The following is a 25,064-nucleotide window of genomic DNA, read 5'->3' on the forward strand; positions in this document are numbered from 1 at the left end:
TGCCGCTCATGTACAGGAATCCAGACTCAGAACCCTCTGGTCCAAAAATCTTTAACGCTGGCAAATAGCCGGAATGGAGTATAGCTCCCCATCAAAGGAGAGAGATTTGTATAGTCACTGTCTAGTCCAGTGGTTCTCAAACTTTTGTGCTGGTGACCCCTTTCACATAACACACCTCTGAGGGCGACCCCCCCACACACTTATAAATTAAAAACACTTTTTTATATATTTAACACCATTATAAATGCTGCAGGCAAAGCAGGGTTTGGAGTGGAGGCTGACAGCTCGCAACCCCCCATGTAATAACCTCCTGACTCCCTGAGGGGTCCCGACCCCCAGTTTGAGAACCCCTGGTCTAGTCAATAAAAAACTGGGATCATGCAAATGACACACCCACAACTGAGCACAGGGCACTGCCTAACACAAAAAAGTTGTGCCGTTTTGCATGTGTAATTGTACAGCATCTTTACATTCTGAATGGATAGGACTGTTTAACTTCCCTATAATACTCAAGCAGAAGGAAGCACTATCAAGTTATTTAGTTATATCTTGAGAGAACTAGCTAGAGGGGGACTGTTTTGTTTTACTGAGCTGTCTGAAGAGCAGCCTACTTCCCGCAGATTGTTGTTAAATGTCATAGATCACGTGGGAATATTTCTGTACATTTTAAATTCCTGACAAATTCTTCATTCACACCATCAAACCAGCATTTTGGATTTTCCCCATAACTTGAACAAGTCTTGTTGTTAAGAAAGTCATTTAAGGCTACTCTTTCACAGTGAGAGACTTGTAAGATACTATTTTTTCCTCTAGTGAAATTTTCTGCTACAAATTTCAAACAGCACACTCAGCCCTGGTCTACACTAGGACTTTAGGTCGAATTTAGCAACGTTAAATCGATTTAAACCTGCACCCGTCCACACAGTGAAGCCCTTTATTTCGACTTAAAGGGCTCTTTAAATCGATTTCCTTACTCCACCCCTGACAAGTGGATTAGCGCTTAAATCGACGTTCCCAGCTCGAATTTGGGGTACTGTGGACACAATTCAATGGTATTGGCCTCCGGGAGCTATCCCAGAGTGCTCCATTCTGACCGCTCTGGACAGCACTCTCAACTCAGATGCACTGGCCAGGTAGACAGGAAAAGAACCGCGAACTTTTGAATCTCATTTCCTGTTTGGCCAGCGTGGCAAGCTGCAGGTGACCATGCAGAGCTCATCAGCACAGGTGACCATGATGGAGTCCCAGAATCGCAAAAGAGCTCCAGCATGGACCGAACGGGAGGTACAGGATCTGATCGCTGTTTGGGGAGAGGAATCCGTGCTATCAGAACTCCGTTCCAGTTTTCGAAATGCCAAAACCTTTGTGAAAATCTCCCAGGGCATGAAGGACAGAGGCCATAACAGGGACCCGAAGCAGTGCCGCGTGAAACTGAAGGAGCTGAGGCAAGCCTACCAGAAAACCAGAGAGGCGAACAGCCGCTCTGGGTCAGAGCCCCAAACATGCCGCTTCTATGATGAGCTGCATGCCATTTTAGGGGGTTCAGCCACCACTACCCCAGCCGTGTTGTTTGACTCCTTCAATGGAGATGGAGGCAATACGGAAGCAGGTTTTGGGGACGAAGAAGATGAGGAGGAGGAGGAGGTTGTAGATAGCTCACAGCAAGCAAGCGGAGAAACCGGTTTTCCCGACAGCCAGGAACTGTTTCTCACCCTAGACCTGGAGCCAGTACCCCCCGAACCCACCCAAGGCTGCCTCCTGGACCCAGCAGGCGGAGAAGGGACCTCTGGTGAGTGTACCTTTTAAAATGCTATACATGGTTTAAAAGCAAGCATGTGAAAGGATTACTTTGCCCTGGCATTTGCAGTTCTCCTAGATGTAGTCCTAAAGCCTTTGCAAGAGGTTTCTGGGGAGGGCAGCCTTATTTCGTCCTTCATGGTAGGACACTTTATCACTCCAGGCCAGTAACACATACTCGGGAATCACTGTAGAACAAAGCATTGCAGTGTATGTTTGCTGGCATTCAACCAAAATCCGTTCTTTCTCTCTCTGTGTTATCCTCAGGAGAGTGAGATATAATTCATGGTCACCTGGTTGAAATAGGGTGCTTTTCTTCAGGGACACTCAGTATAGCCCATTCCTGCTGGGCTGTTTGCCTGTGGCTGAACAGAAATGTTCCCCGCTGTTAGCCACAGGGAGGGGGGAAGGTTGAGGGGGTAGTCACGCGGTGGGAGGAGGCAAAATGCGACCTTGTAACGAAAGCACATGTGCTATGTATGTAATGTTAACAGCAAGGTTTACCCTGAAAGACTGTAGCGACTGTTTTATAAAATGTGTCTTTTTAAATACCGCTGTCCCTTTTTTTTTCTCCACCAGCTGCATGTGTTTCAATGATCACAGGATCTTCTCCTTCCCAGAGGCTAGTGAAGCTTAGAAAGAAAAAAAAACGCACTCGCGATGAAATGTTCTCCGAGCTCATGCTGTCCTCCCACACTGACAGAGCACAGACGAATGCGTGGAGGCAAATAATGTCAGAGTGCAGGAAAGCACAAAATGACCGGGAGGAGAGGTGGAGGGCTGAAGAGAGTAAGTGGCGGGCTGAAGACAGGGCTGAAGCTCAAATGTGGCGGCAGCGTGATGAGAGGAGGCAGGATTCAATGCTGAGGCTGCTGCAGGACCAAACCAGAATGCTCCAGTGTATGGTTGAGCTGCAGCAAAGGCAGCTGGAGCACAGACTGCCACTGCTGCCCCTCTGTAACCAACCGCCCTCCTCCCCAAGTTCCATAGCCTCCACACCCAGACGCCCAAGAACGCGGTGGGGGGGCCTCCGGCCAACCAGCCACTCCACAACAGAGGATTGCCCAAAAAAAAGAAGGCTGTCATTCAATAAATTTTAAAGTTGTAAACTTTTAAAGTGCTGTGCTTAAAGTGCTGTGTGGCATTTTCCTTCCCTCCTCCACCACCCCTCCTGGGATACCTTGGTAGTCATCTCCCTATTTGTGTGATGAATGAATAACGAATGCATGACTGTGAAGCAGCAATGACTTTATTGCCTCTGCAAGCGGTGATTAAAGGGAGGAGGGGAGGGTGGTTAGCTTACAGGGAAGTAGAGTGAACCAAGGGGCGGGGGGTTTCATCAAGGAGAAACAAACAGAACTTTCACACTGTAGCCTGGCCAGTCATGAAACTGGTTTTCAAAGCTTCTCTGATGCGTACCGCGCCCTCCTGAGCTCTTCTAACCACCCTGGTGTCTGGCTGCGCATAACCAGCAGCTAGGCGATTTGCCTCAGCCTCCCACCCCACCATAAACGTAACCCTTACTCTCACAGATATTGTGGAGCACACAGCAAGCAGTAATAACAGTGGGAATACTGGTTTCGCTGAGGTCTAAGCGAGTCAGTAAACTGCGCCAGCGCGCCTTTAAACGTCCAAATGCACATTCTACCACCATTCTGCACTTGCTCAGCCTGTAGTTGAACAGCTCCTGACCACTGTCCAGGCTGCCTGTGTACGGCTTCATGAGCCATGGCATTAAGGGGTAGGCTGGGTCCCCAAGGATACATATAGGCATTTCAACATCCCCAACAGTTATTTTCTGGTCTGGGAAGAAAGTCCCTTCCTGCAGCTTTTGAAACAGACCAGAGTTCCTGAAGATGCGAGCATCATGCACCTTTCCCGGCCATCCCACGTTGATGTTGGTGAAACGTCCCTTGTGATCCACCATAGCTTGCAGCACTATCGAAAAGTACCCCTTGCGGTTTATGTACTCGCCGGCTTGGTGCTCTGGTGCCAAGATAGGGATATGGGTTCCGTCTATAGCCCCACCACAGTTAGGGAATCCCATTGCAGCAAAGCCATCCACTATGACCTGCACATTTCCCAGGGTCACTACCCTTGATATCAGCAGATCTTTGATTGCGTGAGCTACTTGCATCACAGCAGCCCCCACAGTAGATTTGCCCACTCCAAATTGATTCCCAACTGACCGGTAGCTGTCTGGCGTTGCAAGCTTCCACAGGGCTATCGCCACTCGCTTCTCAACTGTGAGGGCTGCTCTCATCCTGGTATTCATGCGCTTCAGGGCAGGGGAAAGCAAGTCACAAAGTTCCATGAAAGTGCCCTTACGCATGCAAAAGTTTCGCAGCCACTGGGAATCGTCCCAGACCTGCAACACTATGCGGTCCCACCAGTCTGTGCTTGTTTCCCGAGCCCAGAATCGGCGTTCCACAGCATGAACCTGCCCCATTAGCACCATGATGCATGCATTGGCAGGGCCCATGCTTTCAGAGAAATCTGTGTCCATGTCCTGATCACTCACGGGACCGCGCTGACGTCGCCTCCTCGCCCGGTATCGCGTTGCCATGTTCTGGTGCTGCATATACTGCTGGATAATGCGTGTGGTGGTTGATGTGCTCCTAATTGCCAAAATGAGCTCAGCGGCCTCCATGCTTGCCTTGGTATGGCGTCCGCACAGAAAAAAGGCGCGGAAGGATTGTCTGCCGTTGCTCTGACGGAGGGAGGGGCGACTGACGACACGGCTTACAGGGTTGGCTTCAGGGAGCTAAAATCAACAAAGGGTGTGCCTGTACATCAAGGAGTATTTCAGGCAGGACTCCACGGAGGGTTCCAATAAGAAATGGTGCACCAAAGTTATCGTTGTTATTGGAACAAGGAGGTTAGCCTGGCCTCTGATTGATACATGGCTAGATTAACCTCGCTGCGCCTTCTCTGTGACTGACTGCAGTGTGATCTAGACAGGGGAGGAGGAAAATGAGTACAAAACAAATCTGGTCTATTTCTTGTTCTGACCCACTCCATCTATCCTTTACATCTTTGGCTGGCAGCAGACAAAAAAGGCGCGAAATGATTGTCTGCCCTTGCTTTCACGGGGGGAGGGAGGGTGGGAACGGGGTCCTGACGATATGTACCCAGAACCACCCGCGACCATGTTTTAGCCCCATCAGGCATTGGGATATCAACCCAGAATTCCAATGGGCAGCGGAGACTGCGGGAACTGTGGGATAGCTACCCACAGTGCAACGCTCCGGAAGTCGACGCTTGCCTCGGTACTGTGGAAGCTCTCCGCCGAGTTAATGCACTTAATGCACTTAGAGCATTTTCTGTGGGGACACACACACTCGAATATATAAAACCGATTTCAAAAAAACCGACTTCTATAAATTCGACCTAATTTCGTAGTGTAGACATACCCTCAGTTTTTATCCTCTTTAGTTGATGAACAACCACCAAAGAACCAAAAGCAGGCCCAATAAACAAGCATCAATGCAATGAAGAGGCTAAAGAATTCATATTCCAAACTCATCCAACACTCCCCAACTGGCAGGAGGTGCAAGTGCTGTGGAGGAAGGATACTCAACTCCTGTGAGTATCTGACCAATATCTGGAGTGGTGTTATGGGATGAGCTCCAGAGGGAACCGTATTTCCTCTTGGCCAGAATAAAGGTTGTCATAAGTGAGAAACCTTGGAGCCAGAGAGCAACATGGTGAAAGAGTAAACATCAGAAACACCACCTCACCACCGAACACCACAAGAGAGGAGGAGAAGAAAAAGAAAGCTAAAACTCAGAACAAAAATAAATGACAAAAACGAAGTCATTGCCAGCTTTACTTCATGATCACCCTTATCACTCACAAGACGTAGTATTCTTAAGGGCTAATTGGTATAAACGTCAGTTACTAACCACATCTTTCTTGTAAAGGACTTCCAGGATGTTACTAAGCAGTTGGCAGCAAGCCTCCAAGTCTTCCTGCCTTTCCAAATGATACTTCAACTGATCTGTCATCATTGGCAGCAAGATCTCCCTGCAGTCTGCACATAAAGATACAATGTTACAAGTATGTCTAACATAATTTCATAGTATACACACATCATACTGCAAACAGAGCGAATATTTTAAACAAAACTTTCAGGAAAAAAGTTAACTTCCTGGCAGACAGAAGGCCAGACCAAATTTTGGGCAAAAGTTTAAAAAAGAACAAAAAAACCAGACAGTCAATAGCACAGCAAAAAAATCCCTGCAACAGTGAGTCTCAGAGCCCAGGTCAACTGAGTCAGTTGGCTCAGGCTTTGAGACTTGCTGCCGCATGTCTTTTATTGCAGTGTAGACATTCCCTTAGACAACCTGAAGTATAAAGATTGGTACAAGCTTTGTCCCCAGCCTCCAATTCAGCAAGGAACTTAAGCATATGCATAACTTTAAACACATGACTACTCCTACTTATAAGTACATGTATTTAAGCATTGTGATCATACAAATAACACATCCACAACTGAGCACAAGGCACTGCATAACTGAAGAAAAAGTTATGCCGTTTTGCATGTGTAACTGTACAGCACCTTTACATTCTGAATGGATAGGACTGTTCAACTTCCCTATAACACTCAAGCAAAAGGAAGAACTATCAAGTTAGCATTGACACAATCCAGTGAACATGTGCTCTGCAAATTAGGCTGCAAAAAGAGTCGAAAGTTGTTTCATTAAGTTTTTGTTTTGAGGGGAAGGAGGATGTATTCAAGAAGTAAGGAACTGTCCTGACTTGACACAGAACCCTTAATGATGAGTTGGAGCAATGCAGTGATTTTTGTGGGTGTCCCCACCCCAACTGAGAAGCGGAGACGGTGGTGGAGAGAAACAGTTCCTTCCACCTCAAAAAGTAGCAAAGCTAAATGTTTCTTGTCAGAGCTGAAAGAGCAACATGGGCTGCCCTCGAGGTACTCAACTGAGGACAGAGATGGAAAAAAAAAACAGATAAAGAGGACACCACATTCCTTGAGGAGAATGCTGCTTCACACTACTTGGTTTATTTGGGCGTAAGTTTTCATGGCTGGCTCATTACAAAAGCAGCTTTGCCTCCTCACCTATTGACACCTCCTCACTGATTATTGGGAGTGGACTACATTCACCCCGATTGAATTGGCCCTGTCAACACCAGTTCTCCACTTGTGAGGTAATTCCCTTCTCTTCATGTGTCAGTATGATAATGCCTGCATCTGTACTTTTCACTCCATGCATCTAAAGAAGTGGTTTTTTACCTACAAAGGCTTATGCCCAAATAAATCTGTTAGTCTTTAAGGTGCCACCAGAGTCCTTGTTGTTTTTATGGATACAGACTAACACGGCTACCCCCTGATACTTGACACTAATTTGTTGTCACTTTTTCTGAATGTCCTTCCAGGACAAGTAATGATATTGGCCATACAAAATGATATCACTGCAACACGAGGCAACATCGAGTCCTAATGTATCAAACATCACTCAACTATTTGATGATGCATGCAAGCAACCTGGTACTGAAATTCATGGGATTTTTTTTCCCAAACAATACTTCCTGCATATTAATTTTATAGGATGTCTGAAAATCCAGATAGTTCTGTGAAACATTTTACTCTGCTTTAGCCACGAACACAGTTTCCAACCATCTCTTTCCAAAGCCCTCTCCCACTGCACACACCCAAAATTTAATCAATATTACATTCACCATCTTTCTGGCCAAACAGTGAAGAGATCTCTCAACAAAGCTCATTTATGTCACACCTTGGTCACCCTGAGGGACTACACATGCGCGGAAGCATGAGCTCCACCTGAATGGTTGAGCACACTACCCATATGTTACACAAGGGACTAGGTTATAAAAAAAAAGTGATAGGCAGCATATTTTTCTGGAAATGTCACATTCACATGAAAAAGGGAAAGTATTATGGTGATGTTTTAATACTGTTTTAAATAACAGCATGGCTAATATTTTACAGTCTCTCAAATAATGCAAGTACTTCCAATTAGCTTCAGATAAATATTGTCGTTATAGGGTTCTATGTACCTTACAGGTAAGTATTACCTATAGATTCACATTTTGAGAGACTAGAAAGTTCAGGGGGATGGTCTACACTTGAAACATTCATCAGCATAGCTACATCTCTCAAGAGTGTGAAAAATCCACACACCTTAGGAGACGAAGCAATGCCAACCTAATCCCTGGTATTGACAGCACTAGGCCAACGAAAGAATTCTTCTGTCGACTTAGCTACCACCTTTCAGGGCAGTGAAGGCAGAACCCCTCCCGTTGCTGTAGTGAATGTCCACACTGAAGCTCTACAGTGGCACAGTTGCAGCTGTGCTACGGTAGCATTTTAAGTGTAGACATAGCCTAAAAAGTTAACATACTGTACCAGTGGCCAAAACGGCATTTCAGTTTTTAAAAGTACAAACAAAACCTTAAGGGTCTATAATAAATTAATAAGATTTTGTTTTACCTAACAGACAAGAAAATGTATACATGCATAACAAACATTAATAAAACAGCACATTGACAGAATCTTTTATTGTATCTGAAAACAGTTTATGTAATATGAAGTTGGACAACACTCCTACATGGCAGATAATGAATTATAAGTATTTAACCTAATAGTCTGCTGTGAGTTTTTAAGATACATGATCCTAAAACATATTCACTAAAGATTATGGCAATGAAAAAATAGGGATATGGGACACAGAAGAATATCTTGCCATCAGCTAAATAAGAAGAGTATTAGAAATGTTGCTAAGAAATACTCTTATAAATATTAATCCAAACTTTTATTTTCCTGTGAAGATGTTTTGAGGTAATACATTGCAGATTTTTAGAACATCTATCACACGTTGCAGCCTTTCAAATCTGTTATGGAGGAGGTTATACATACGGTCATAGGTCTGATTAAGTATGCTTTAATATGTTTAACTCCTAATAAGGAGCAAAACAAATAGCTTCTTGAACACTAGCTGCTGTAATGTATTCATAAGTAATTCAATAAGATTAAATTGTGAGGACTTCATTTACCTCAGACTCAAAATAGGCATTTTTTTTTTTTTTTTTATAATAACTAGTTGTGGAATACTGCTTTTAATGAAATGAGTAAAAGGGGGATTCTGACACACGGTTGGCAGGCACTATGGAGGAGTAACCGTACTAACTTCCTGAACTGGCGCTAGGCATAAGCAGACTAAGCAATTGCTTTAGGGCCCCAAGCAGCTCAAGGGGCCCTCCTATTAATCATTAGTATGTGGTCGGGGGAGGGGAATATTCCGGCTTAGGGTCCCCAATCAGGTAGCAGCGCCTCTGCTAACTTATCTTTGTGAAGCCTCTGAGTGCATCAATCAGTACCATTACAAAAGCCCTTAATTAGAGATTGCACAGTTCATGTCCCTTTTAAATCCTACTACTAGAGAATGGTCACAGATCAATGTAGTATCTGGAAAGCATGTGGAAAGCTAAAATTGCAGTTACATCAGCTTTGAGTGCGTTGCCTGGAGCTGAGACTGATCAATAGAGAAGGTAAGCAAGCTGACTTTGAGAGACAAGGAAAACTACCTAATTGATTTGTCATATTACTTCCATTTGAAATTATAAACCTCTATTCTGAGGGCTGGCTCCTTTCAAGTAGCGAAGAGGACTTGACAAAATTTCTCAGTCATCATTTCAGTGGATCTCTGCATTCCCAAGAATCAAGCTCTGAGTAAATGAACTGTGTAGTTTGTAAATCTTGCAGGTTATATAACATGAAGATAAAACAATGAGTCAAAGATGTCTACGGTGCACCATCAATCAATATCAGTCACACACACACAAATTTTCACAGAAGATAACTCTGCTATTGGATTTGGCCTTAGCTTTGTTTCAAAGGCTTCACTGAAAAAAGTTATTCACTCCCATACTTGTACTTGTTTGGGACAGTAACATTAGTTATACTACTTGGAGATTTCCTACCCAGACATGATAGCTTTCATAGGCAAATAAAAGTACATTACAATCACGGTCATCACCATGAGATCTTTCTGGGACCTGCTGGTACCCTATACCTAATTATGGGAACACTGTACAGAAATAACTCTACACTCTAAAGCTTATTTTCCAGCAGTCTGAAAGTAATAAATATCAGAAACTAAGAAAATGGAAACTGTGATTATGATACATTGGGAAATGTATACATAAAAAGCATTTGACAGTAGTAGTGTTTAGAGGGTGAGTGATTTTTGTATCAATAAACACTTCCCCTTCCAGCATTCAAGGAGCAGACCTAATATTTGTGCTGGGAGGCAAAATTCTTTACCTTTGGACTACAATTTCACCTCTGCTCATAGCATGCATCACAGCTAGAGGAGGTTGAAAAAATGTTGACAACGTTTTTTCCTGTATATTTAAAAAAAAGCCAATTTGTCAGGAATGTTTCTCAGTTCCATGATGGAACTAAACATTTTGAAAGGTCTCTGCTTCATTCTGCATTAGAATGAAAACAATTTTCAAAACCTAAAATTTTTCCCACAAAATCAAATTGATGTTTTCTAGCCAGCCCTAATTTCAGGCAGTATGACCCAGATTTACCAATCCAAAAATAATTTCAGGCAAATTATTTCACAACCAGCACTACAATAATATGGTGTACAAAGCAGGTGGTCCTTTAAATGCATCCTTCCTACAAACCTGATTATTCTTCTCAATATTTTATCATCTATATTTAAATTATCAAAAAGTACAGAATAGCAAAGGTTAATCTTTATCAAACTGCCTGTCACATGTACCTCCCAACACTGATTAATGAGCAACCTTAATAAATCTATAGTGTATATCACAACTCTCCTGTTCAAAAGCCAGCTCTGAAGGTAGCTCACAAGTATGAAACACGATGACAGAAAACAATAATTCGACATCTGTTCTTCCCCTGGTGCAGTGGTCTATCCCACAATGATTAATGTCAGGGTAACATCCACTGAGAATAAAGTATTAATCTTTATAAGAGGGCACTGAACAGGCATTATCAGCTTATGAATATCCAAGCAAAAATCTCTCACCACAACACATAGGGGAACTTTGTTACAGCAAACTGCATGAACATTAACGAATTGTCAGTTTAAAACATTTATTTTTATGAACACCAAGTAGTATGTTTTTTAATTTTTTGTTTGGACACATTAAACAAAATGATCCATAAAGTGATGTTAAATAACTTTGCTCCCATTATATAGCACTGAGATAAAGATTAACATTTTTTTATGAGAGTTAAAGAGTAAGAGCTCATATAAATGGTGTATACTTTCTATTAAACTTCTATTGGCAAGCAATTTTCTAATAGAGAAATCACCTGATTTTTCAGCTAAAAACCTAGAATTCACATAATTCAGTTGACACTTGGCTTTGTTTTACAAAAGAGTTCAAGCTACAGAAAAATAGCTGAAAATAGTTATACCATGACAAAGCAGATAAATCATTAGTATAAAACCAAATCTTGGAGTTTGAGTTGTATATTTTATGTCATTAACAAAATCCATAACAAAAATTAAATACATTTATAGTTTAAAACATCCTTTAGGTTATTGCAAAACAATATATACACATACACACACTCCCTATGTAACTTAATGCAGCACCAGACCGTGCCAGAACAGATGCAAATCCTACAGACTTATCACTACTGCTATGACGATCAGTAACCCCCAAAATATACCTTTTCAAGATCCAAGGTCCTACATATGCTATCACAACATGTGGTGAACGTCATCCAGTGCATCAAAAGCCTCAACAAATATGTGGGTGAAACAAGATAAGCACTATGCTCTTGAATGAACTCTCAGAGAAAAATGATAAAACACAAAAACATCCTATCACCTGTTGGTGAACACTTTTCACAAAGTGATCACTCTATATCTGACCTCTCATTCCTCATCCTCAAAGGAAACCTACACAACACTTTCAAAAGACAAGCCTAGGAGCTTAAATTCATAACTCTCCTGGACACTAAAAAACATGTACTTAACAGAGACACTGCTTTTATGGCTTATTACAACAATTTGTAACAAACCCTGCTGCTGACTAAGCCTCCTTTATCCTACGACTGCAAAGATGTTAATTGCACACTTAATTTTAAGTGGTCTCCTACAAAATGCGTAAACCCCTTATGCTTAACCATCTGTACCACCTTGCATTTAGCTTGGACACTCTGGTTACCTTCCCCAGACCCGAAGAAGAGCTCTGTGAAGCTTGAAAGCTTGCCCTTTCCACCAACAAAGAAGTCGGTCCAATAAAGATATTTTCTCACCCACCTTGTCTCTTTCAGTTGTACTGCTTGCATTCTTGGAGTTAGGCATGTACCCAACTACCTGGCTGAATCAGGATTTTAACTTCTAAATATCAACATATTCAGTACTGTGCAGAATTAGACTTCAAAATGCTTTACAAAATAAGAAAGTAGCATCCCAATTTTTAGAAATGAAAGCTGGGATTTTCAAAGGAGCTGGGCACTTAATTCCCTTGAATTCCAAAGGGATTTTGGCACCTAACCCGCTTAACTTTCCTTGAAAATCTCTACAAATTCACAGAAATGTTAAGTATCTTATTCAAGATACTGACTCCACATATCCTCATTCTCAGTCCCACACTTTATTCCTATTGACCACACTGCTTCCAATATTAGTATATCTACAAATTGCATAAACCAAAAACAGAAATCCTCCAAAAAACCATAAAAAGGGGTGAAAGAGCATCAGCCTCTAGATTTTGAATAACTCTTGCAAATCAAACAGGACACACTTGGATCATCTTTATGATACAATTCCAAGGCAATAATGTTTTGTCAAAGACTCTAATGAACTTCTCTAACAACATAACTGTGACTAAATGATCTTTTCAATGCTCTTACAGTAACTGTTCTGTCAAATCAGATTGAGGACAAATGAAGGTAGAAGCAATTTAATATAGTTCTTTTGGGAGAGGACAGAGAAGTTTGGGTATCATTTTCCAAGAGCTTTGTCCACGCCAAAGAAAGACCAAGATAATTAGCTGTTTGTTTCCCCCACAAGGGAAATACAAACACAAATCTAATTTATCTACCAAGCTTCAGAAAAATGAGTATGTAAGTGAGGATATAAAACTAGCTGGACATCTAACAGACTAAAGTAGAAGTATAAAGTAGCCTTTGGATGGAACTCAATGACTATGACCCTCACAAGTTTACATAAATTGGTTTGGTTCTATTCGCAGGGCAATAATTTCCAGCAGAAAAAGAAAACGTTTTCCTTCAAACAGTAGTGAATATTCATTGTCTTAAAGCTAGGAATGTGATGAATACCCAAAGCAGAATCAGTCTGTACAGAGTTCTATGTTATACTTGGAAGTTAAAGTAGAAAATTTGGAAATGGTCACAGGCCTGGAAAAGTGTGGGTCTTGGAAGTCAACTGGTAATTTCTCACCAACAAAATTTTCCTGCTTGATGTTCCTTTGACGGATTGGCTAATTTTAAACACTAATCAATCTCTGTACTTTTTGGTACAAGTTCTCCATTTTGAATCACTGCAGAAACAGAACAAGCAACAAAATTTAAGTATCGTACAGGAGTTTCCCTCCAGAACAACAGGAATCCTGCTAAATGTAATGTAGGTTCTATAAAGGGAAAGGAGTAATCTAGGACCCTGAGAGAGAACAAAATTCCTTACACAGAGAATATGGTACAACAGTGGATAAAATAAGTAAATAAATTCAGTGCTCCAGTATGTCCTATATCATCTATTCTGAAGAAACAGGGGCTGCAATACAAATGCAAAATCCTACATCTTACTTGGGATATTCAGTATCAGTGTAATCATGCAGATAATTTGGACTACCAAAGAACCATTCATGTTTAGTAAGGAACCCAAGGTTTCCATAAAGAATAAAGACCACTGGTTATGGTTCAATATGGTTCCCCCAGCATTGTCAATAACTGATACTTCAGCTGCTTGGGGAGAAGGGGGAAATGTGTGGAGAAAATATCCCAAAGTCTTCTGAAATCCATGTATTCCAGGCATTCTGATTTATGAAGTTAGCAGGAAATACCACAAATAAAAGCTGTCCTGTTCTCTAGTGGCATGTACTTTGATAGCATATTTTTTCCTGATGGGGAAAGATTTTTGGGTAAGTGCTTCTTGATTTTCTACACGTCTTAAAGCTTTTTATGTATTCCAATAGCCTGTACCGTCTTTGGCTTTTTAGAAAATACACTTGTATAATATATACACGTGGGCACCAATGATACTGACAAGAATGACCTTGAGTGGATCACTGCAGACTACGTGGCTCTGGGAAGAAGGATAAAGGAGTTTGAGGCGCAAGTGGTGTTCTCGTCCATCCTCCCCATGGAAGGAAAAGGCCTGGGTAGAGACCGTCGAATCATAGAAGTCAACGAATGGCTACGCAGGTGGTGTCGGAGAGAACTCTCTGGATTCTTTGACCATGGGATGGTGTTCCAAGAAGGAGGAGTGCTAGGCAGAGACAGGCTCCACCTAACGAAGAGAGGGAAGAGCATCTTCGCAAGCAGGCTGGCTAACCTAGTGAGGAGGGCTTTAAACTAGGTTCACACGGGGAAGGAGACCAAATCCCTGAGTTAGTGGGGACGTGGGATACCAAGAGGAAGCACGAACAGGAGAGCGCGAGACAGGAGGGCTCCTGCCTCATACTAAGAAAGCAGGACAAACAGCAAGTTATCTCAAGTGCCTATATACAAATGCAAGAAGCCTGGGAAACAAGCAGGGAGAACTGGAAGTCCTGGCACAGTCAAGGAATTATGATGTGATTGGAACAACAGAGACTTGGTGGGATGACTGGAGTACTGTCATGGGTGGATATAAACTGTTCAGGAAGGACAGGCAGGGCAGAAAAGGTGGGGGAGTTGCACTGTATGTAAGAGAGCAGTATGACTGCTCAGAGCTCTGGTATGAAATTGCAGAAAAACCTGAGAGTCTCTGGATTAAGTTTAGAAGGGTGATGTTGTAGTGGGAGTCTGCTATAGACCACCGGACCAGGGGGATAAGGTGGATGAGGCTTTCTTCCAGCAACTCACGGAAGTTACTAGATCGCAGGCCCTGGTTCTCATGGGAGACTTCAATCTCTCAGATATCTGCTGGGAGAGCAATACAGCAGTGCACAGACAATCCAAGAAGTTTTTGGAAAGTTTAGGGGACATTTTCCTGGTGCAAGTGCTGGAGGAACAGCTAGGGGCAGAGCTCTTCTTGACCTGCTGCTCACAAACCAGGAAGAATTAGTAGGGGAAGCTAAAGTGGATGGGAACCTGGGAGGCAGTGACCATGAGACAGTCGAGTTCAGGATCCTGACACAAGGAAGAAAGGAGAGCAGCAGAATACAGACCCTGGACTTCAGAAAAGCAGACTTTCACAACCTCAGGGAACTGATGGGCAGGATCCCCTGGGAGAATAACATGAGGGGGAAAGGAGTCCAGGAGAGTTGGCTGTATTTTAAAGCATCCTTATTGAGGTTACGGGGACAAACCATCCCAATGTGTAGAAAGAATAGTAAATATGGCAGGCGACCAGCTTGGCTTAACAGTGAAATCCTTCCTGATCTTGAACACAAAAAAAAAAAGGCTTACAAGAAGTGGAAAATTGGACAAATGACCAGGGAAGAGTATAAAAATATTGCTCGGGCATGCAGGAGTGATATCAGGAAGGCCAAATCACACCTGGAGTTGCAGCTAGCAAGAGATGTTAAAAGTAACAAGAAGGGTTTCTTCAGGTATGTTAGCAACAAGAAGAAAGTCAAGGAAAGTGTGGGCCCCTTACTGAATGAGGGAGGCAACCTAGTGACAGAGGATGTGGAAAAAGCTAATGTACTCAATGCTTTTTTTGCCTCTGTCTTCACGAACAAGGTCAGCTCCCAGACTACTGCACTGGGCAGCACAGCATGGGGAGGAGGTGACCAGACCTCTGTGGAGAAAGAAGTGGTTCGGGACTATTTAGAAAAGCTGGATGAGCACAAGTCCATGGGGCTGGATATGCTGCATCCGAGAGTGCTAGAGGAGTTGGCGGATGTGATTGCAGAGCCATTGGCCATTATCTTTGAAAACTCGTGGCGATGGGGGAGGTCCCAGACGACTGGAAAAAGGCTAATGTAGTGCCCATCTCTAAAAAAGGAGGATCCTGGGAACTACAGGACAGTCAGCCTCACCTCAGTCCCTGGAAAAATCATGGAGCATGTCCTCAAGGAATCAATTCTGAAGCACTTAGAGGAGAGGAAAGTGATCGGGAACAGTCAGCGTGGATTCACCAAGGGCAAGTCATGCCTGACTAATCTAATTGCCTTCTATGACGAGATAACTGGCTCTGTGGATGAGGGAAAAGCAGTGGACATGTTGTTCCTTGACTTTTGACATGGTCTCCCACAGTATTCTTGCCAGCAAGTTAAAGAAGTATGGGCTGGATGAATGGACTATAAGGTGGAGAGAAAGCTGGCTAGATTGTTGGGCTCAACGGGTAGTGATCAATGGCTCCATGTCTAGTTGGCAGCCGGTATCAAGTGGAGTGCCCCAAGGGTCAGTCCTCGGGCCAGTTTTGTTCAATATCTTCATTAACGATCTGGAAGATGGTGTGGATTGCACCCTCAGCAAGTTTGCAGATGACACTAAACTGGGAGGAGAGGTAGATACGCTGGAGGGTAGGGATAGGATACAGAGCGACCTAGGCAAATTAGAGGATTGGGCCAAAAGAAACCTGATGAGGTTCAACAAGGACAAGTGCGGAGTCCTGCACTTAGGACGGAAGAATCCCATGTGCTGCTACAGATAGAAACCGAATGGCTAGGCAGCAGTTCTGCAGAAAAGGACCTAGGGGTTACAGTGGACGAGAAGCTGGATATGAGTCAACAGTGTGCCCTTGTTGCCAAGAAGGCCCATGGCATTTTGGGATGTAGAAGTAGGGGCATTGCCAGCAGATTGAGGGACGTGATCGTTCCCCTCTATTTGACATTGGTGAGGCCTCATCTGGAGTACTGTGTCCAGTTTTGGGCCACACACTATAAGAAGGTTGTGGAAAAATTGGAAAACGTCCAGCAGAGGGCAACAAAAATGATTAGGGGGCTGGAGCACATGATTTATTAGGAGAGGCTGAGGGAACTGGGATTGTTTAGTCTGTGAAAGAGAAGAATGAGAGAGGATTTGATACCTGCTTTCAACTATCTGAAAGGGCGTTCCAGAGAGGATGGATCTAGACTGTTCTCAGTGGTAGCAGATGACAGAACGAGGAGTAATGGTCTCAAGTTGCAGTGGGGGAGGTTTAGGTTGGATATTAGGAAAAACTTTTTCACTAGGAGGGTGGTGAAGCACTGGAATGAGTGACCTAGGGAGGTGGTGGAATCTACTTCCTTAGAAGTTTTTAAGGTCAGGCTTGACAAAGCCCTGGCTGGGATGATTTAGTTGGGAGATTGGTCCTGCTTTGAGCAGGGGGTTGGACGAGATGACCTCCTGAGGTCCCTTCCAACCCTGATATTCTATGAATCTAAGATACTGGGCTAACGCATAACAATATTTTCATATTAATAGCCTATCATTTTAAAATTAGCGTCTTGAATAAATGAAGAGAGACTGGGGCTGGGGAACGATGTAATAAGGACTCACTAATCGCAAAAGGCAAGGGTTAGGGGAGATTGGCTGTGGACAGAGCTATTGGCTTAATTTATTTTCAAACAAATGTTAATGTTTGTGAAAAGTCCCCAGGGCAGTCAGCTCTCTAGCCACAAAAACTGGTAGCAAACCTAATGCCTTGGTAACCTACTTCAACCGTGATCTGGAGCACGGAATGTTTGAGACTCCATTCCCATTCAGTGTTTGGCCTTGTCCACTTCGATTTACATTTGTGACCCATCTTCTAAAAACTGTACTGAGATCAGAGGCTCATTTCACTAATACCCCCTGAAAGCCATCAAACATTGTCACCAAAACTGGGCTAACACTATGTCTAACACTATGTCTAACTATGTCTAACACTAAACATACATGCACCGCAAACCATTAAAATGGTCTTCTAGAGAAGAGTGCCCTCTTACTCACATCTCCCATCACCACATCCTCTCTCACCATCTGTTCAGTAAGTCACCCTCACCTTTCTTCACCATTCAATCAATCCCCTCACATTTCATATCCTGTCCTCCATCACCACCCAAATACTCTCTTGTCCTCACTCTTCACTTGAATGTCAGAGTAAGTCAATTATGTGGTGAATATTTTACATCTCCTCCACACCATTTCTGACCATCAGAAACCTCAAGGGCTTTAAAAGCTGTTTCTAGTTCTCCCCATCTACCATTTGCTAAGGAGTCTGCTTTATTCCTCTTGCTGTTAGACACCAACATGAGGAGGTTATCACAGATGTCCAGAAACCTAACAGGAAACGTTCAGTTACAGTTATTTCTTAGAGGCCTAGAGAGCATGAAGATCCTGCTGAACTGCTCTACTCGTGTGATAGGGCTTTTGCTGGTGCAGTTTTCTGGCTTGTTCATGGTACAGTAAAAGCTGTTTTATCAGACACTTCACCAACCATAAAGTTGTATAAACCGGCATTTCTGATCTTCATTGAAATTCCGGTTTATAGTCTGGTTGGTGCGGGAGGAGGTGTGGAGCACAGGCTCTGGGAGGGAATTTGGGTTCGGGAGAGGGCTCAGGGTAGCGGCTTGGGGCACAAGAGTGGGTGTGGGGTGCCGGTTCTGGGCGGTGCTCACCTTGGGAGGCTCCCCACAAGCAGCAACCTGTCTTGGCTGCTCCTAGGCGGAGGCACAGCAGGTGGCTCCGTGTGCTGCTCCTGCCCCGAGCACTAGCTCTTCAGCTTCCATTGGCTGGGAACCGTGGCCAACTGGAGCTGTGGGGGCAGTGCCTGTTGGCGGAGACAGCACGCAGAGTCGCCTGCCGCACCTCTGCCTAAGAGCAGCCAGGACAGGTCACTGCTTGCGGGGAGCTGCCCAAGGTGAACGCCCCACGGATCCGGCATCCCACACCCCCTCACGTGTCCCCTCCTGCACCCAAACTCCCTCCCTCTTAGTTATCTGGTATTTTTCACTTACCGGCACCCCACATTCTCCCAATATGCCAGATAAAACAGCTTTTACTGTAACTTGTTCTTTCAACCTCATCTACTGAGGTTACTAAGCATTTAATGTCGTAGTTCCAGGTGTGTAAACAGAGGATGGCTCTACTGGACCTCGTTCCATGCAGCTCTGCTGGTACAGCTGTTTTGGATGCTGCTGGTGTAGTTTCTGACTCTCATTATCAGTCTCATTAACCATCCAGTCTCTCCTGAAGTGTGAGGCTTAAGTCGAAGTACCTTTAACATAGATTATGGGTCCTAGAGGGTACACTTATTTCAGTATTAGGGACATGCAAGTACAATATCAGGGGGTAGCCGTGTTAGTCTGTATCCATAAAAACAACAGGGAGTCTGGTGGCACCTTAAAGACTAACAGATTTATTTGGGCATAAGCTTTCATGGGTAAAAAACCCACTTCCTCAGATACAAGTACAATGTGACTATAAGAAGTTTTATGCATATATTATCATGCTTCCTTGCTTTTACAAAATTATTTTAGCCCACAAAGTAACCTTAGAATAAGTTTTTACCCTTTAATTTCCTTTATACATGGTGGTATATTTTACATTCATGTTGTTCCATTTTGATCCTTCTTCCTGGTTTCTTATCTTTACTATATACATTCCTGCATTTATGTGCTAGAGTCACCTTATTATGAAAGATTCATGGAATTTATTTTATTAGCAATCTGCTAAATTTGCCTCCTAATACACTAAATGATCTGTGAACCATTGGGAGCAGTTACTCTCAGGCAGGCACTCTGCATGTGAAGGCATATATACTGCTTCAGAATATCTGTGTATGTGTGTACACTGGGTTTAACCAATCAATTTACTTAAAAAAATTCAAAACAGGAAAAGCAATTACTCCGTACATTTAGGGCTACATTTTCACAGTTCGGTGCTATGAGGGTACATATAATTCAGATAACTACAGAACACTACCGGTGCAGAGGGTACTTGTGCATTTTAAGGAGCAGCACCTATTGCACAGCCCTTTCAAAATGTTGGGTGTTAAGGACTAATGCACTCTGAAAAATCAGTTTCATACTCCTCTTATGAATAATTCTAAGAACTGTTTCCCCAGCAATTTTTTATCTAGCTCCTTTCCCCAATATTTTAGCAACAAAAGGAATTTTTCCAACATAATCACTAAATTCCTGAGAAATATAGGTTAAGAATGGAAAGACATATAGCCCATGAAATGTACAGTATAATCTTAAATAAAAGCGTCAATGCATTTTTCTTTTCAATAGGACAAACTTTTTAATTGACTTTGGGTTTCTTTTGGGTTTTTTTGGTTTGGGGGGGGGGCAAGGTTTGCCTTGCACACCTTGCAATGCTGAGGAAGCCTATTTATCAAAGTCCTACTACTCTATGTTCCAATCACTAAGGTCAGACTTCATTTATTTTTTCTGTGTGTCATCTTTACCTACAAGTAAAACTGACAATCGATAAAAAAGGACCACAGCCTTCTAGAAAGTTTCAAGTCCCTGTTACTTGTTACTTCTCTCACCTAAGTGGCATCTTTTTATAATCATATCAGACAAAACAAAGGAATTATGTTTGTTAAATCTGTAACATTGTTACCCAGAAAACAGATACATTAAAAGAATTAAATAGATACTTTCAGGTTTAATCTTCTTTAAAATCTTTATCAGTATTACTAAAATTCCCTTAAATAATCAAGATTGACCATATTTCTAAAATTAAAAATTTACTTTTCTTCATCTATGCTGCAGTAGTTTCATATAAATTGGGCAGCAAAATTAGACTGCTCTCTTTTATAGCCCATTTTACTTTATGGTCCATATATATATATATATGCCAATATAAGTCTGCCTGCTTGTGAACCCTTCAGGGGGACGTTTAAATCCAAAAATAATTTTTCACTGCTCAGTCACAGTTTATAAATACAGCATTTATTACTATTAAGATTTGTAATGCTTTTAAAAAAGAACCCATCAAATCTAAATTTGGGGTCCAAATGGTTTGAGCAGCTTCCTTTTAAGCTATCCTGGTTAAATTCATTCACCCTACTTGATCACTACAAAACATCTAAATGAAGAGAAGGACTTTGCCTCTCTCTCCTCAGGCCTTTAGAACTCTGACAAAATTGAAGAGATTACTAGGAAGGGAGGAGAGGGCAACAGTTAGTTGATCACTATGTTAACTTATCTCACCAGGAAACAACACTTCTGGCTACACTATAGCCATCTAGAAAGAAAGGCAATGCTGTACCTCAAATGAAAACCTAGATAATCCATAAAATAACCATTTTAACTTCTCCTTCATTGGGCCACTAGCTGCAAAGTGGAATGAAAACATGGGTGCCTGGTATAGTGTCAATGTATTTAATTTGGAATTTGTGGGAAGGATTTAAAATATAAAACATCAGAAAGGTCGAGTTCTCTCTCTCAGTTTCCTTGACACAAGAGTCCATTACAGAAATGCAAAAGTGACAATTTCATATTTTAAAAATTACAATCCATGCCAATTACACTAAGTGTTAATGCTCTTTTAAATTACAAGTTTTTGCCTTCATTTCTCCATGATCTACCCGCTATACTAATTGTGAATTAGCATTTTCTTACACAGTCTAAATCTGCTTGTCCTTGTAGTGGAACAACTTTAATTGGTTGCAATCTCGACTACCTTCTGCAGTGAGGACAAAACTAACACTGACGGAGGTCTAGAGACAATGAATAATGTGACAACGTAATGATTTCCAGGGTTTTGCTTACCATGTTGCGTGAAGAGGTCACTGTGAACTATTTCGATCAAACAGTACAACTTCTGAATTGTGAGCCGGCCCATTGGAACATTTAGGATGAAATCTGTAAACAGCTTGCTATATAAAAATAGGCAATTAAGAAAAGGAATATATTAATTTCTCAAAAGTAAATGAAAACAAATGTCTGTGGCTAGAGAAGAAATTGATGAGTTAGTTCAGTAAACACTTGGGGGCGGGGAGAGAAGAGGAGAACCAGGTCCTTTTCTACATAGTGAGGAGTTATAGAACGGCAATTAAGTGTTCAGAATTAGTTTAAATTTCTTTGGCCAATATATTTATTTCTACTCTTCATTTTTGTCCCTCACTCCATTAGAGATGAACAAGGCTCTACTCATGTAGCAGCATACACCTTCTCCATTTTTCATTTCGGCTTATGTATTTCAAAGTCTAACTGAAGCGCAGAGGCAATGCACATAAGACAAATAAATATGAGTTATTGTAAATGCAGAAGCCTGCTACTTAGGTAGGGGAAGAAGCACGATAGTAAGGATCCTTTATGTGAACAGCTTTGATTGGGGTAGGGGCAGAACTGAGACTGAAGCAGAAAAAACCATAGGCTTTGGGACCAGAAGGGACCTGGTTGACAACCTGCATAACAGAGGTCATTGAACTTGACCCAGTAGTTCCTGCATTAAGCCCTATAACTTGTGGTTGAGCTAAGCATATCTCTTAGAAAGACATCCAATCTTGATTAAGATGTAAAGTGATGGAAAATTTACAACATACTTCAGTAAGATGGTCCAATGGCCAGTATTTCACTTTTGGACAAATTTTTCAATCCTTTTTGCTGCCATACATCTTTCAAAAATGGCTTAGTCTTGGAACTCTATACTCATGGCCCAAGGAGACTTAATAGAAAAGGATATACAGTGGGATGCAAAATAGGTAAATGAAAAGTTATACGTTAGCTTCTGGGTGCAATGAAAAGTTTCAGCAATAATTATAATTTTTTGTACGGAGTATTTCCAAACTGAAATTCAGCTTTTGAATGATAGCCTTCTCATTTTCAAGCCTCCAAGCATTTTTTTTAAATTAACTCTGAATTTCCACATTTATTTTATTAACACTTGAATGTTCTCTTAACTACCTCAATAAAATCACAGAATATACAATTGAAGACAATATAGAGTCTGTAATCAAAACATCTAAAATAAATTACTATTTTTTTTCTTCTTTTTACACATTAGCAGTGCTACCAAATCTTAGTTATTTGTTTGTTTTTAAACAAATGTCTCCCTTTTTCCTTTTTTGTAAAAGGGGTCCATGGAGAGATAACTGTTTTTGCTCTAGTAAAATTTTCACACACAACTAGTGTGCATTGAACTAAAACAAAGCTTATCATTATTCAAATCAATTGAGGTGCAGAGTGATGCACGAAACACATGAACTATAATTCTGATATCACTCACATGATTTACAATTTTTGGCATCTCATTAGATGATCTTTACTAGACAGGCTTCCCTACCACACATTTTACTTTAGAATAAAAATATGTATGTATACTCCTGAAGATGGCTCGAGCAAAGAATTCTGATCAAAGTGCAGTAACATAAATGATTATAATTTCTTGTCCTAGGGATTTAAGTTACCAAGATAGCAATAAAAATTCATATAAAATATTGTGCATTAAATAATTATACACAAGATCTAGACAATAGGAAGTACACAGTACATTACTTTATTAACATTACTTACCTAAGTTCTTTTGGATCAAATACCAATTTCACATCATTGACAATAGTTGGCAAGTATTTAAGTGCAGCCCCCTAAAAATTAAAAACACAGCAATGACCTCAGTGTAAACACCAGTTTGACAGTTACCACAATCTAAAGTTACAACGCAGAGTTCACTGAAAGGGAGAGAAATTAAAAATAAGGGAGTTGTACAATATTATGAGATGAACAATTTAAACCTTGCCTGCTGGTACTCCAGACTAGGGATCTGTGAGGCTTGTTGCCTCTGGGTTTGCCAGAGGTCTCAGTATGGCCACTGCATGTAGGGAGCTGGTGGCTGGAACTGTGGACCAGTATGGTGGCTAGGACATGCAACAGAAACTCAAGTCCTCTCATTCACTATCTGAGTCTGAAGAGGAGAGACACAGTGCAGGGTGTGGATATGCCATTGTGTCCACTACTCCTGGTGAACTTGGTACTGGAGCCCCGGTACCGGAGCCCTGGTACTGAGAAGGGGCGAGTGCGGTGCATCAGAGAGCAAGAGGTCCAATGTGCACCTGTAGTCAGTCGGTGCGGGGGGTACTAGTATCAGTTCCGATGGCTGTTGGTGCCGGTGCCGACAACCTAGTTGACGTAGCCTTCCCTGGTGCGGAACATCTATGTTTCTCATTCACCAGTGGTACCAGAACTTCTTTGCCCATGCCCACTGGGTTTTTGGACAGTCCAGCTGGCTCTGTCGGCTTGGTACCATGCGTGCCCTGGGTACCAGCTCAAGGCAGCTTCGGCGCCGTAGGTACCGAAGATACTGATGGAGCTGGAGGTCATTTCCTGCTCTATCTGGGCTCATTATGGAGACTCACAGACCTTTTCTTAGACGTCTTTAGCAAGTGGCTCATTTCTTTGGGATCACCTGCTTTTGACGTAGAAGGTTGCGGTGATAGTTCTCACCAGAACTCTGGGGAACGGAGGGCCGACTCCGTGAGCAGGAGTTTTAACTCTCTGTCCTTCCTGGACTTGGATTACAGCAGCTGGCACCAGCCACAATTTTGTAGATTGTGCTTCTCCCCGCGCAGTGAATACACTGCAAAAGTCCAACCATTACCGGGATGGAATCCTTCCAGCTAAGACATTTTTTGAAGCCTGGGGAGCCAGGCAAATCGTTGTGCACTGCAGGGGGATCGCTCCCCACCAGAGTCGGAAGGAGGCAACCTTTTCTACTTTTTCTTCCTTTCTTTTCTCCCCCCTCCCCCTTTTGGCATGGCCAATGAAACAGAAATAAATACTAAAAGACTATTAAAGAGAAGCAAAAATTTGCAAAACTAAAGAGAAGCAAAATTTGCTGAATGGACAGCTCCTAGCTCGGTCTCTAGCCTAGGGCGGTTGAGAAGGAACTGAGGAGGGAATACCCGTGCATGCCAGCTGGCCTCACGGGTGGAGGAAAGCCCCACGGGAGGGATGGACTACTATTGAAATTCTCCCATGGACACCACAGAGGTGCACAAACATCTACAGTGGAGCACCCATAGGGACACTACTCGAAGAAGGTAAACTGACATTCTTTCCCTTACCCCTTTAGTCACTGAATTATTTAAAGTATTCAGCTTCCCTTTCTGGCTCACAATATATTAGCTAATAAATCCTCAGTTAATGAATTTTATTATGGTTCAAATCTTTTTCATGGCGCCAAAACTGACAGCCACTAACTC

At 42.4% G+C, this 25,064-nt stretch overlaps 1 protein-coding gene across 3 annotated transcripts in view; it reads right to left on the reverse strand.

Moving 5' to 3' along the window:
• Positions 1-25,064, reverse strand: part of DOCK1 (dedicator of cytokinesis 1) — a 551,011-nt gene that overhangs the window by 392,117 nt on the left and 133,830 nt on the right. For all 3 annotated transcript variants that reach the window (XM_073354059.2, XM_073354058.2, XM_078853851.1), the window contains exons 24-26: positions 23,380-23,450; positions 21,634-21,740; positions 5,703-5,830 (exon numbers count right to left, since the gene is read on the reverse strand). In XM_073354059.2, the coding sequence (XP_073210160.1) occupies positions 5,703-5,830; positions 21,634-21,740; positions 23,380-23,450 (306 nt within the window). The remainder of the gene's footprint in view (positions 1-5,702; positions 5,831-21,633; positions 21,741-23,379; positions 23,451-25,064) is intronic.

This window comes from Lepidochelys kempii, chromosome 7 (assembly GCF_965140285.1).
Source record: "Lepidochelys kempii isolate rLepKem1 chromosome 7, rLepKem1.hap1, whole genome shotgun sequence".
In the NCBI taxonomy this organism is placed as follows: domain Eukaryota; kingdom Metazoa; phylum Chordata; order Testudines; family Cheloniidae; genus Lepidochelys; species Lepidochelys kempii.